The 12,307-nt window shown below is 26.9% G+C and overlaps 1 protein-coding gene across 2 annotated transcripts in view; it reads right to left on the bottom strand.

The window, feature by feature from the left end:
* LOC107446081 (uncharacterized) overlaps window positions 1-11,246 on the bottom strand; it is a 33,363-nt gene extending 22,117 nt beyond the window's left edge. For both annotated transcript variants that reach the window (XM_016060641.4, XM_016060624.4), the window contains exons 1-8: window positions 11,112-11,246; window positions 8,936-9,355; window positions 7,048-7,191; window positions 4,396-4,478; window positions 3,402-3,496; window positions 1,464-1,597; window positions 1,233-1,309; window positions 313-351 (exon numbers count right to left, since the gene is read on the bottom strand). In XM_016060641.4, the coding sequence (XP_015916127.2) occupies window positions 313-351; window positions 1,233-1,309; window positions 1,464-1,597; window positions 3,402-3,496; window positions 4,396-4,478; window positions 7,048-7,191; window positions 8,936-9,227 (864 nt within the window). In that variant the 5' untranslated portion in view covers window positions 9,228-9,355; window positions 11,112-11,246. The remainder of the gene's footprint in view (window positions 1-312; window positions 352-1,232; window positions 1,310-1,463; window positions 1,598-3,401; window positions 3,497-4,395; window positions 4,479-7,047; window positions 7,192-8,935; window positions 9,356-11,111) is intronic.
* Window positions 11,247-12,307: the final 1,061 nt, after the last annotated feature.

Below are 12,307 nucleotides of genomic sequence, written 5' to 3'. Positions count from 1 at the left end.
TATTTTTTATAAAATTGAATTAAAATTAGTTAAATGATTTATTTATTAAAAGACAGATTAGAGATGATCAAATTTATGAAATAAAGGAAATTTAAAAGCTAGGTAATGTACAATGCCTTATAGTTTCATCACACTAACTGCTTTTTTTTACAAGTAGAGTTGGCTCACTATTCAAATACCTTTACATAAAATTGTTGAAAATTTGTTATAACTGTTAAAAAAGGAAAATCATCTAAGTTTTATAATAGTCACGTCATAAAAAAAATCTTTTAAAGCATTATCTGTTTTTATAAAAATAAAAAAAGTATATACCTGATCTGTTGGACACAACAGCATTGGCTGAAAAGGATCCTGTTAAAGTAATAATAATAAAATATATAAAAATATCAAAAATTAACTTCAATACAATAGCATTGTGACAAAAAAATCATAATTTATAAAACTAATAAAAAAAATTGGAGTTCCTAAATTGATTTTTTCATAAGTAAAATGGATATAAAATATTGAATGACTTAAGGTTGTTACATTAAGCTTTGAAATATGATTTTTTTTCATTTGTATATATTATAAGGAAAAAAAAGCTAAAGAAATCTTTTATTTTAAGAAAGAGATCTTTTATACAATTGAATTCAAAGGGTAAGAAAAAAAGATACATAAAATTTTTCCTCTGCATATTGCAATGCTTTTAAAAAAAAAGTCAGCAGTTTTTTCGTTTATTAATTTTTTTGTTAGTAATTAGTAAATATGAAAATGTAGTAATAAACTTGCAGATTTTTTTATTATTTATTTTAAGTTTTTCACACTACTCAAAATTTCCTTACATGGGTTTTGAAAATTTTCTTTAAATCTTTTTAATAAAAAAACGATATTTGAACAATATTTAAAAAAAATTTCTTCTAAACATTTAGAAAATTCAACAGTAGAGAACTGATTTTCAGAGTGTCCTTAGAAGAAAAAAAGTATTTTGGACACAATTTCTTAAAAATTAACACACTAATCTTACTGAAATATTGCACACTGCTCCTTGAAATGTCTAAATCTAATAATTTTTCTTCCCTTTTCTTTATTTCAAATAATTTCAATTCGTATCTTAATTCATAAAATTAAATGATACATTAAGACACAAAACCTGATAAATAAAATGCTCACTTTAATTTCATTGCCACTAAAAAGAACAATCACTTTTAAATAAATAATTGCAGTAAATCACTTAATGACTAACAAATGATTACCTGAATAACTCTCAAGGATTGGCACATTGCTTTTCCTATATTCAGACTTGACTGTTGCATTTTCCCAGCCATGGCAACTAAATATAAATATCAGATTATCACATAATGAAAAAAAAAACACCTTAATTATAAAAATAAATTAACAAATATTTATAAAATATAATATTAGCTGGTAAAGAGACATTGTTTATAAGTATTAATGAAAAAATTAAAAACATTTTAAAAAAATACCTTTCATATATTCCTCTACACTTTCTCGATTTGGTTTCAATAAAAATCCAATGATCCGATCTATCATTACTTCCTTACTGGCTCGATGAAGAGCTAACAAGTCACACAGATGCCCAAGTGAACTAGCATTAGCTCTACAAAGTGTTATAAAATTCAAATTAATTTAAATCTCAAATAAAAGACAATGAACAGGTAATTCATCAACACCAAATATTGTAAAATAAAAATTGAAGAAAATGTAATGAACATATTGCTTATACACAGATAACATTTTTAAGCATTTAAAATAATTATGTCAAAAGAAAAAGAACCAAATAGTTAGAAAATGAAAGGTTACTTCATTTAGAACGTATAAAAAACTTTTTTAAAATTTTTTCATGTATTAAAATTTAAGTGGAAGAACCATATGAAGGTATATTGCATTTAGGGATATTTTATTTTAAAAACTGTTAACTGTTTTTAAGTTTTACAATTACTGTTTTTAAGTTTATTTTTATAGCTTTTTTAAAAAATTAAAATTATTCTCACGTATTTTTCGTATTACCTCGATCATTGATAAAATTTAGGTTGCTTGTATGCTAAGTTTAATGGCACAAATGCCAGAAATGGTTAAACTTTGGCAAATATAAATACTATGTACTTATTTTAATGAAATTAAACTTTTTTATAAACTGAATCAATTACAAAAAATTATAGAGACAAAACTAAAGGAGGAAATATCGCTAGAATTCCTCACAGTAACACAAAAAAGTTTAAAACCTCTGAGAGCATTTCGCATTTATCACTTTTAACCATTTAACTGTTGACTTAGAGCACAATTTGGGGAAAGTTTCCAGCTCTGAAAGCAGATTTTCTTACTTGTCATTTAGAGGAAATACTGCCATTTGAAAGGAAATTTTGAATGCAAATTGTAAAAGTTTTTGAATCAGCATGAAAGTTTTTAAATCAGTATGGAAAATGTATCTAAAGAAATCACATTAAAATTTTTGCAGGATATTGTAACATATGCAAATAGAATGTCCTTGTAGTTAACAGACAAAGAATGAAATTTCTATTCAAAAAATTTCAGAATTTCAACTTTAAATTTTATACTGTTAGCTTACTCAAAGAAGTTAAATAGCAATAACAATAGTTATTGTTTGAATATTAAACAAACAGTTTTTTTAAAAAAAATTTTACTCATGTCTTACTTTATTTTATAACCATACTTAATTCAACCATTTCGCATTTGAACAATTTTATATATTGTCTCCTCAGTACACAACTTTTTATTGATAACAATGGAGTTAACTAACTTTAAGAACAGCAGGAGAAGATACATTTTTAGACATTACAATCTAAGGCTTAATCAGCAGAAAAAAATTAAAATTAGAATGGTTTAGTATTTAATAATTTTACTGTCAGTAAAACAATGCACACTCCTCTTTCAACAATTAATTCTCTAGGGCTTCCTATTTATGAGCAAATTTCCCTTTATACTTAGTTTTCCTACAGAGAAATAATTTTATTGTGAGAAACATGCTGGCTAAAAGGCAGAATTCTAAAGTAAGACAGTCAAGAGTTGTATTTTTCTTTATTTTTCTTTTTGGCTTAAAATTTGCAATTTTGTCAACAGATCAAACCAGAGAGTGCAGTTTTGAAAACTACAAACCACTAAAAATAGAACAGTTAACATTCTAGGATTTAAAAAAAGCCATATAAAGCTGTTTTTATTTGTATTAGTATGGTAATATTACACATTCAAAAAACACATATAAACAAATTGATCAAATAACACACCATGGAAATAAACTCTAACTTACTATAACTATATGTCTTAACTGTTAAATCAAAGGAGTTAAATCAAAGAGTTAAATCAAAAGAGTTCAATAAAACTGTCAAATCATAATCAAGATAATTATCAAAAATATAAACTTAATAGCTTTTAAATACACTAACTTTTCTAGCTGTTCTCTTCTCTTCATCATTTCTGGATGAGTTCCATCAAAAGGGAAACCACTGAATTTCCCAACAGTTTTTCTTATAAGTTTCTCCTAAAAATACATGATTGTAAAGTGATATTATTTTTTTAAACCATACTTTAATCACCAAAACCATAATGATATAAAAAAGAAAGAAAAAACAAATTTTATTTAAAAAGAAAATGAATTCACAAATAGATATGAAAAACAAACAAAAAAAGAATACCAAACTTTTATAAAACATTTTGATTAGATAACGGAACTTCGTTTCTGAGGAGCCGGAGTTCGATCCTTGATGCCGTTAAGATCCACCGAGTACAAGCCATACATGTGCTCATAGATCTGTGAAATTGAAAGACTTGTGGTTTGCTGCTGAGCAGTAAAATGGATACAGGGATCTGGAGAAAATTTCTTTCTCCTTCTGATCTATGACTAAATTGAGAAAGTGGCCTCACGAATGAGTGGTATTGCCATCTAGCCGTGGGTCATCTGTTAATGACTTGATAAGAGTGAACTAAGACGCACTTACCCTTGTGGTGCCAAATCAAAAGCACATCTTCCTGACTTAATTTACAAAAGGCTAATGGCTGTTGGGCTCGGATTAGTATTCTTTCTTTTTTTTTGTTTTTGCATACAAAAAACATGAAACATGACAACTCTACATCAAAAGAATGTGCGGCATAATAGCATCAAAAATTCTGTTGTTTTTATTGTTGACTAAGAAAACAAATCAGAGAGAATTTTATACATGACTAAAAGAGCACACATTCTTTCAAAAATTTAATTGGTTAAAATATCTTCTTTAAACGAAAATCTCTTTATAACCCATAATTAAGTTGAACAAACTCGATTTTAATAAATTAAAATGAGAAAAAAGAAAACTGCTTGAAAAAATTCTTATTTGAATACTAAATTTGTTCACTTTCCCAATAAATAAATTAAATTTTACATGCAAATAATAAGATACTTACTGAAAACATTCCTTGTTTGCGATAAATAGTCCTATGAAGTAAACGTAGTGTATAAATGGAAGCAACTTGTAATTTTGTATGAACTGAAAAAATTTTACAAAAATTAGTGATAATTAAAGCAGATAGTGTGATGTCAAAACACGATTAAAATAAAGAAAGCACAATATATTGAATGTGGAACCATGAAGAATAATGATTAATTCTTTTTGTGAATTTTAAATGAGTTCATTAAAAATAATAAAAATAAGGAAAAAAATTTTCTATACTCTATAAATTGCATTTAAATGGCTGAACAAGAAGTTTAAAATCTAAAAATTTTTTAAGAAAAACCACTAATCGAGATTACTAAGTTGTTGATTTCCCGTATTTGAAAGGAGGAAAAGAAATTTAAGAAAGTTGCCAAAAAATTAGATCTTGTCTCAACAGTTATAACTAATTGAGGGAATCACATTCTTTAAATAAAAAAAATTGATTTAACTAAAATTTGTTATTAGATTTCTAAATACTTATGCCATTAACAAAAATTCTGGTTTACTTTAACAAGGAAAGAAATTCTTTCTGCTTAGTTTTAGCAATATCACCAAGAATGAAGTGGTGATTTAGATCATCCAGTTAAGAATTTTCACACACCTGATGTATTTATAGACAGTGCTGCAAATGTTCTGAGCATTCCACACACTTCAACTTATTTTTTTTTCTATAGTCAAATAGATTATATTCTTTCAATGTTAAATCATATAGATGCCAAGTTCCTTCCCTGTAACAAGAGTTTTTTTTTTCTTCTTTCAAATTTAAGGTGGTTGTAAATTTCATGATTATTATTCAATTCAATTAAGGCCACCTAAGTGTATAAACATAAACAATCTAAATATATGTTTGTTGAAGACTTGACAACACTGCAGTGAAGTTTTCTAAATAATTTTACTTTTATAGTTACTACTTTCAACTACTTAAACATTGTTGGAAGGAAGAATTTCTGAGTTGGTAACAATAAATTGAGGCGCTTAGTAGAAATCATTGATAAGGGCAAGCGACATTCAAAACTATAAAATTTTATTTTCTGATCAACTTTTTCCAGATAAAATTTTTTAAATTTCATAAAAAAAGCTTTAATATTTTAATTGTCTTTCATATAATATAAGGTTTACTTAACTAAAAAGATTTTTCCTGACAGCCTACAAATTTCAGTTGTCTCCTTTATAATAAAGAAATTATGCAAAAGAAAAATATTAAATTTATTAATAAAAAACAAGACTTACAAAAGAATATAAAATGTAAGTGAATATTGTTCTTGTTATATTAATTTTTCATATGGTATAACACATTTATATGTAAGGATATTAAACATAAATAATTTAATTCTTTCTTATTATTAATACTTATTAAAATATGCATATAAACTATTAGCAATGGTAGAAAGGAATAAGGGAAAAAAACCGCCATCAAAAACTTGTAAAATACTTTTTATATACAATTTCGTTTTTTAAAGCAAATAAAAAATTATAATGTTGTAATTATAGCAAATGTCAAAATCTGTGATGAAAAAGTGATGTCTACTAATATTAAAGATAATAATGTCTCCTAATGATTGCTTAATAAAGTTTCATCCTATAAAAGGTGAAAATTTATTCTTCGCATAATTTGTCCTGCCCTGATACCAACATAACATTGAAATTAAATGCAAATTTGTATTTTTTAAATTCTAATCTTAATTAAAGAAAACTTAAATAAAAATAAAATAATAAAAATGCAATTCAATTAGAATACAATATAATAAAAACTATTATCAGTAAATAAATAAATTATTATTTGGGTCCATGACAGTATGGCAAGAAATGTCACCAAATGTTCTACAAAATCATATGCATGGGCAACAAACTTATTAAAAGATGTTAGGAATCTACAAAATAATAACGAAAAATTGTTTTTTTGCATCGAATAATTAAAAAAAATTATTGTACAAATTTTATCAGTCTAGGTCTAGAACTCAAATGCGTGGTACTCAAATGGAATAACTGATAGTGTCTCTTACAAAATTTTTTAATATTAAATGTTGAAATTTCAAATTTACATGTTTACTGCTGCATTCAAATATTAACAATATATTTGCTCATCAATATAATAATGTGTTTTTCTCTTTTAGAATTGACTTTTATAATTTTACTTTGAATTTTATAATTTCTGAACTGAGAACTAGCAAAATATTTCATAAATTTTTTATAATGAAATATTTTGCTAGTTCTCAGTTTTTCTCATTTATTTATTTATTTGATTTCAGCATTTTAGTCTCTATATTGAATTAGTCTATTTATTTAGTCTATTATACTATTATTATTTTAGGATCTTTCCACTTAATTTTAAAAAAACACTTATCTTCAATCATTATGAGGTAACGCACCTACTTAGTAATTATAGTTATATAGATGGCAATTAATATTTTTTGATGTGCATCATAATATGAATTATTGCAAATTTTTTCTCTCTGAAGTTTGATTTCCATACTAAATTTTTGGACTGCTAAATTTTCCTTACTGGCGTGAACACTAATTATTAGTAAATAAATAAAAATTATCAGTTGATAAAGGTTAAATAGGAACAATAAAAACACAAAAAATATATACATATTAACAAATAAAAATAAAATGAACTTACTCCAATTTATGCAGCCTAAAGGTTCTCCAAATCCTTCACAATCATCCATACATGATTTTCTTTTATCAACAGGAACCAACTCAAATCTTTGAGGGGCTTTTTTCTGCCGTTTCCCACTAACATCTGCTGGTTGATTTAGAGTCCCTGAAATTAAAAGAACAATCTCAAACTGAATTACTATAAGTACACTAGTTATTTTTCTACTTAACTATAACTATCCTACTTCCTGTTTAAAATAGAAACATTAGTACTATTCTCTTAGTTGGGCACAAATACACTCTAATACGTTTTTATTTATTTTTTCGGTTTTTGGGAAAGGAAGGGTGTGATGGGCATTTTTTGTATTAAAAACAAATAAATAAAAATAAACTAAACCCAGTGGTGTGACAGCCCAAGAAGGGGCAAGAGCAGGCTCAGTGGTCAGCCGAGCTCAGAAGCCTCAATGTTTAGTCCTCAAGAATGCTCAGTACTCATTTTATTGATCCACGGAAGAAATGAAAGTCTGAGTCAATTTTGCCCACATTTGAGAATAGAATGCAGGACATGTGGTACGGGAGCACCAAAGCACTACAACTCAGTCATCAGGTGTCATGGAGACATAAATAAAAATAAACCATTGTGAATTTATTTGTGGCATGCTAATGTAAAAGTACAGAAACATTTATGAATATGAAACAATATATCTATTATGGAACAGGAAATTATTATTTGAAAATTAAAATTAACCATTTACCTCCGAAATACTTTTGCACATGAAATTTTTTCCTGATGCTTAGCTAAAGAAATCGAACAAATAATGTGAAGATTAAAAATAAAAAAATAGCAAATGATAATTAACTTAAAAAAGTTAACAATACAGATTAATACACATACTTAGATAAACAGAAATACAGGAGAAGTACTGCTATCAAAGCACAACCAAAATTCTGATAACAAAAAGTAAAAGTTTTTACATCATACTCTACATCTTTTAAGTTGGTGAAAAAATGAAAAAAAAATAAATTATAAGTTATTTTTCTCCTGTTTGTTTTAGACGTTTCATTTACACCACCATCATGAAGGTTTACATTATTATTAATAAAAATTATTACTATTATTATTTATTTTTTTCTTACATTTCTCACAATTAAATTTTTTAATTTTTTGATCAACAAATATGAATTCAGGGGCAAAATTAGATATCCAGTAAATAAAAAAATAATGTTTTGAAGCTATAACTAGGAAAACAATTTATAGTAGGGAAAATAAGATTGAAAAAAAGCACACCAATTGTTTAAAAAAAGCTAAGTAAAATATATAATTTAGTCCTTGTCACAGCCAGAAAATATTTCTGATTAGGTTTTCTGATCTATAAATTTCTTAAGGATTTAACTTTTAATTTTTGACAATAAAAATAGAAAAATTATAAACAATAAACTATTTATAAAAAGTGTGTGCAACATTTACAAAATTGTTAAAATAAGTTTAAGCACAATTTTGAGCATATGTCATATTTATTATGTTTTAATTAAAATCTGAACTTTTATCTTCACAGTTTAAATTTTTTTCACAAATTTTTTTATACTTTTCTTTTTTTTCCTAAAGTTTTTTTGCATAAAATATTTTTACGTTTTCTCCCAATTGTATGCTTAATACACAAAGATTGAACCAATGAGAGCTGGAAACCATTGCAATTTTTTTTAAATATTTACAGCAAAACTTTTACATTTATTTGCATTTTGCTTATTTTATAATGTTTTTATCAGTTATGGGAGAGTTTTCTAAAAATTTAATCTCTTTCCCAATTTATTGGCAACTGGTTTAAATCCTGAAAACCCCCTGTTCCGCCAAAAGTAGTAATAATATAATAACATGCTCCTATAAAAAGTAAATAACAAAAAAAACTTACATTTCAAATTTTTTAATTTCAGTTCCACAGCCCGCTTTTTCCGTTTTTCTTTTATTGTCTCTGGATCATCATTTTTATCGTAGATCTGACCACGACGTTTCCGACCAGGTCTCCTCGCAGGAATAGTTTCTGGTGGTTTTTGAGGAGGCTCAGATTTGTCAATTACATTGCTTGTTTTGGATTCTTTTTCTTCTTTATTAGATGAATCTGAATCATAATCTTTCTGATTCTCATTTGACTCGGAAACAGAATTTACTTCCGAGATTTGTGAAGCGTCATCCTCAGAAGCCATTTTTATTTGAAGAGAAGGAGTCAAATACTGTAGCTCAAGGAAGCATCATATACTAAACATTGCAAAGGTTGATGACAACTACCCCAGAGTAACAATTGTTATCATGTTAAAAAAAGCAATGATAAAACCTAGAACAGACATTAAATTAGACAAGTTCTCACATTTTTTAAAACAGGCATATTTTTTTTACAAAAATATTTTAACCATATTTATCAGGGGTCTGTCCATGCCAAATTTACTACCGTTTAGCGGTACCTTCACAAATTCAACTTTAGGAAAAACGGCAGTTTCACAAAATACTCTTTCATAAAATTTTATTTTTGTATACCTTAAGAAACGATAAATCCATATTTTTATCATATTTTGTGTGTTGATTTTTTAATATAATTTTTAATTTTCACAAATTATGTCTAAATTTTCGCAAAATAGGTACCTCTCAGAAAAAACTAGACAGACCCCTGTTTATAAAAACAAACAATATTAAAACAATGTTTTCTGTTAAAAACCTTCTTATTTCTGATAGACCTTATTAAAATCAAAAAAACTTAAATACCTTTGATAAATGTTGTAAAATACAATAAAGGAAAAAGAGTGAACTTAAATACAAAAAAAAATCAGAGATTGACCAAAATTTCCTTAAAAAAATATAGTAATTATTACTTAGTTTTTTTATTTTTTCAAAAAAATTGCAGAGAATTTCTTTAAATCTATGTAAAGAAACAATTTCATGAAAAAGGTCTTCAAAAATTCTACAAAATCTGAAAATAAGGCTTTTAGTACTCAGAGGAAGAGGCCTCTAAAAAAGTTTGTCCTTGGGGCTTGTAAAACTTATATTCAGCCTTGCTTGCATAAAACTTTGAAACTAGGTATACTCAACATTTGTTGATCATTTTCTTCCAAAAATCAAACACAAAGACAGTCTTTATTATTATCTACTCTATTTTGGAAAAATAATAAAAAATTGCAAAATAATTATTGAGGCTAAAGAAGCTTAACCCATTATTGATCACCCACAAAAGAATTTGAATATATATATTAAAAATACCTATATGTGAAAAAGAGGAAGAACACATGTGTTTATACCAAATGGATATTTTTTAGAGAGATTTCCATATTAGAAACTACACTAAAATAATTGTCAATTTTTTGAGACTTTTGAGCCAACAGACTGCAACAAACAAAAACAAAAAAACATTGCAAATGTAGACAAACCCAAAGGTGGTGGTAGTTGGAGCAAACAGATACTGATACGTAAAAGATCTGAATGGGGCAAATCAAAGGACAAAATCTGTATCTAGCCACTTTCGGGCAAACCACAATAAATAAATACATCAGGAATAAAAGTTTAGGACCGGAACACTTTGGCATTGCAGTTGGTGCTTTTAGGATCCAATACAAAAATGTCCTTTCTTAAACAGTTTTTCATGTGTTTTTAAAAAATAAAAACTCTGGCAGACATCAGATGCAAAGTTACAAAGTACTGTTTCTAAAATTTTAGAATACAAAAAATATATTACTAAAAGAGATATTTCTTCCGATTATTACTGTTAGTGCATCAGAAATGTTCCTTAAATATTGATTTTCCTATCTAATTCTTTTCGGTTGCAAGGGAGAGAGTCATACTTTTAACATTTTAAACAAGAAAGATGAGTAAAACAGTAAAAATAAATGTTAAATAAAAATATAAGAATAAAGTTTAAAGAAATCATGATCAGTAAAGTTTAAGGTACAGAAAACGCTAAGAAAATAGATGCTTTGGAGTTATATAGTTAAAAAAAATATTGATCTATTGTTAATATTCACAACTTAAATTCAACTATAAGGCACAAATGTAAGAAACAATGTAAACAGAAAATCAGCACATTATTTAATAAATGATCTTACAAATATACAAAATTAAAATTGTTTCGTGCAATTTATAGTTTTATACTATATATTATTGTATACGGCTTGTTCACTTCACCGTCTAAACCGAGAACAAAACTCAGCGCTGAGGAAAACAAATAATATAAATAAAGCGTCATGAGACGTGATGCCATCTTTAAACTACTAAATATTTCATTTTAATAAAAACAGTCACTCAGAGTTTATTCGTGCTGCATTCGAATGCCGCAACTCTGAAGTCGTTCAATCATCAATTTTACCGAAATATGGACAAACTTTATTAATTATAAGCTATTTTAGATTTAAAAAAAAATACTAAAAAAAAATATACAAATCAATCAAAAGTTTTCATCTGCTAGAAACTAGAGTTGGGATCGTATTTTTGACAGCACTGAGCGTATGGATATTCATAGGAAAAGAAAGTTAATTAATTTCTGTCCAGATTTTCAAATAGATTAAAAACTTATAAGTGAGGAAGCATTGTGGAACTGAAACCTACATTTAACATAGTTCTGGTTCTGAAAGAAAGCGTTGTAGAAATTTTAGAAAATATTTCTGACATTTAAATACGAAAAAATCTCGTAGTGCATTCCCATACAACTGAAAAGAGGAGGACATGGAACCGGTCTTCTCCCAAGATGGCATATTCGAATGATGCGATCGCGAATTGGCGCCGGTCTTGGAAACATCCTTGCTGATGAACCGGAAACAACATACATACGTCACTGCCCGTTTCACAGGGAAGACACATTTACACAGCATCCATCCGTAGAGCGCAATTTTAACCTGAACCAGAGCACGATCAATCTCCGATCCAGTACACCCAGAGGTATTAATTTGTTATGGGAACTTTTGAGACCCAATAAAGTCACCATTTTGCACATGGGAAGTCTTCGGTCGGCGGAAATCGAACTCACGACCTCCCGGACATGGGCCCAATGCCCCACCGAAAAACTAATATAAAAGGGCAAAAACAAAAAATTAAAGTACATTGAGAAAAATAACACTTTTTTACAGGTTAGAATGTTGAAAATAAATTTCAACACTCCATTGCAAGTTTTTTTTGGGAGGATTATACATTCATTTAAATCAAGAAGCATTAGTTTGCTTTTTTTTTTTTTATCGATTTCTAATTTTTACGGAAAAACTTTTCTTTTCAGAATCCGATTTATGCAATTTTTATTGTCTCAATTAAT

Source organism: Parasteatoda tepidariorum, chromosome 6, assembly GCF_982258835.1.
Source record: "Parasteatoda tepidariorum strain Cologne lab strain chromosome 6, Ptep-v5.0, whole genome shotgun sequence".
NCBI classification, from domain to species: Eukaryota; Metazoa; Arthropoda; class Arachnida; order Araneae; family Theridiidae; genus Parasteatoda; species Parasteatoda tepidariorum.
The sequence above is the reverse complement of the archived record's forward strand: the minus strand, read 5'-3'. Positions and strand labels throughout refer to the sequence as shown.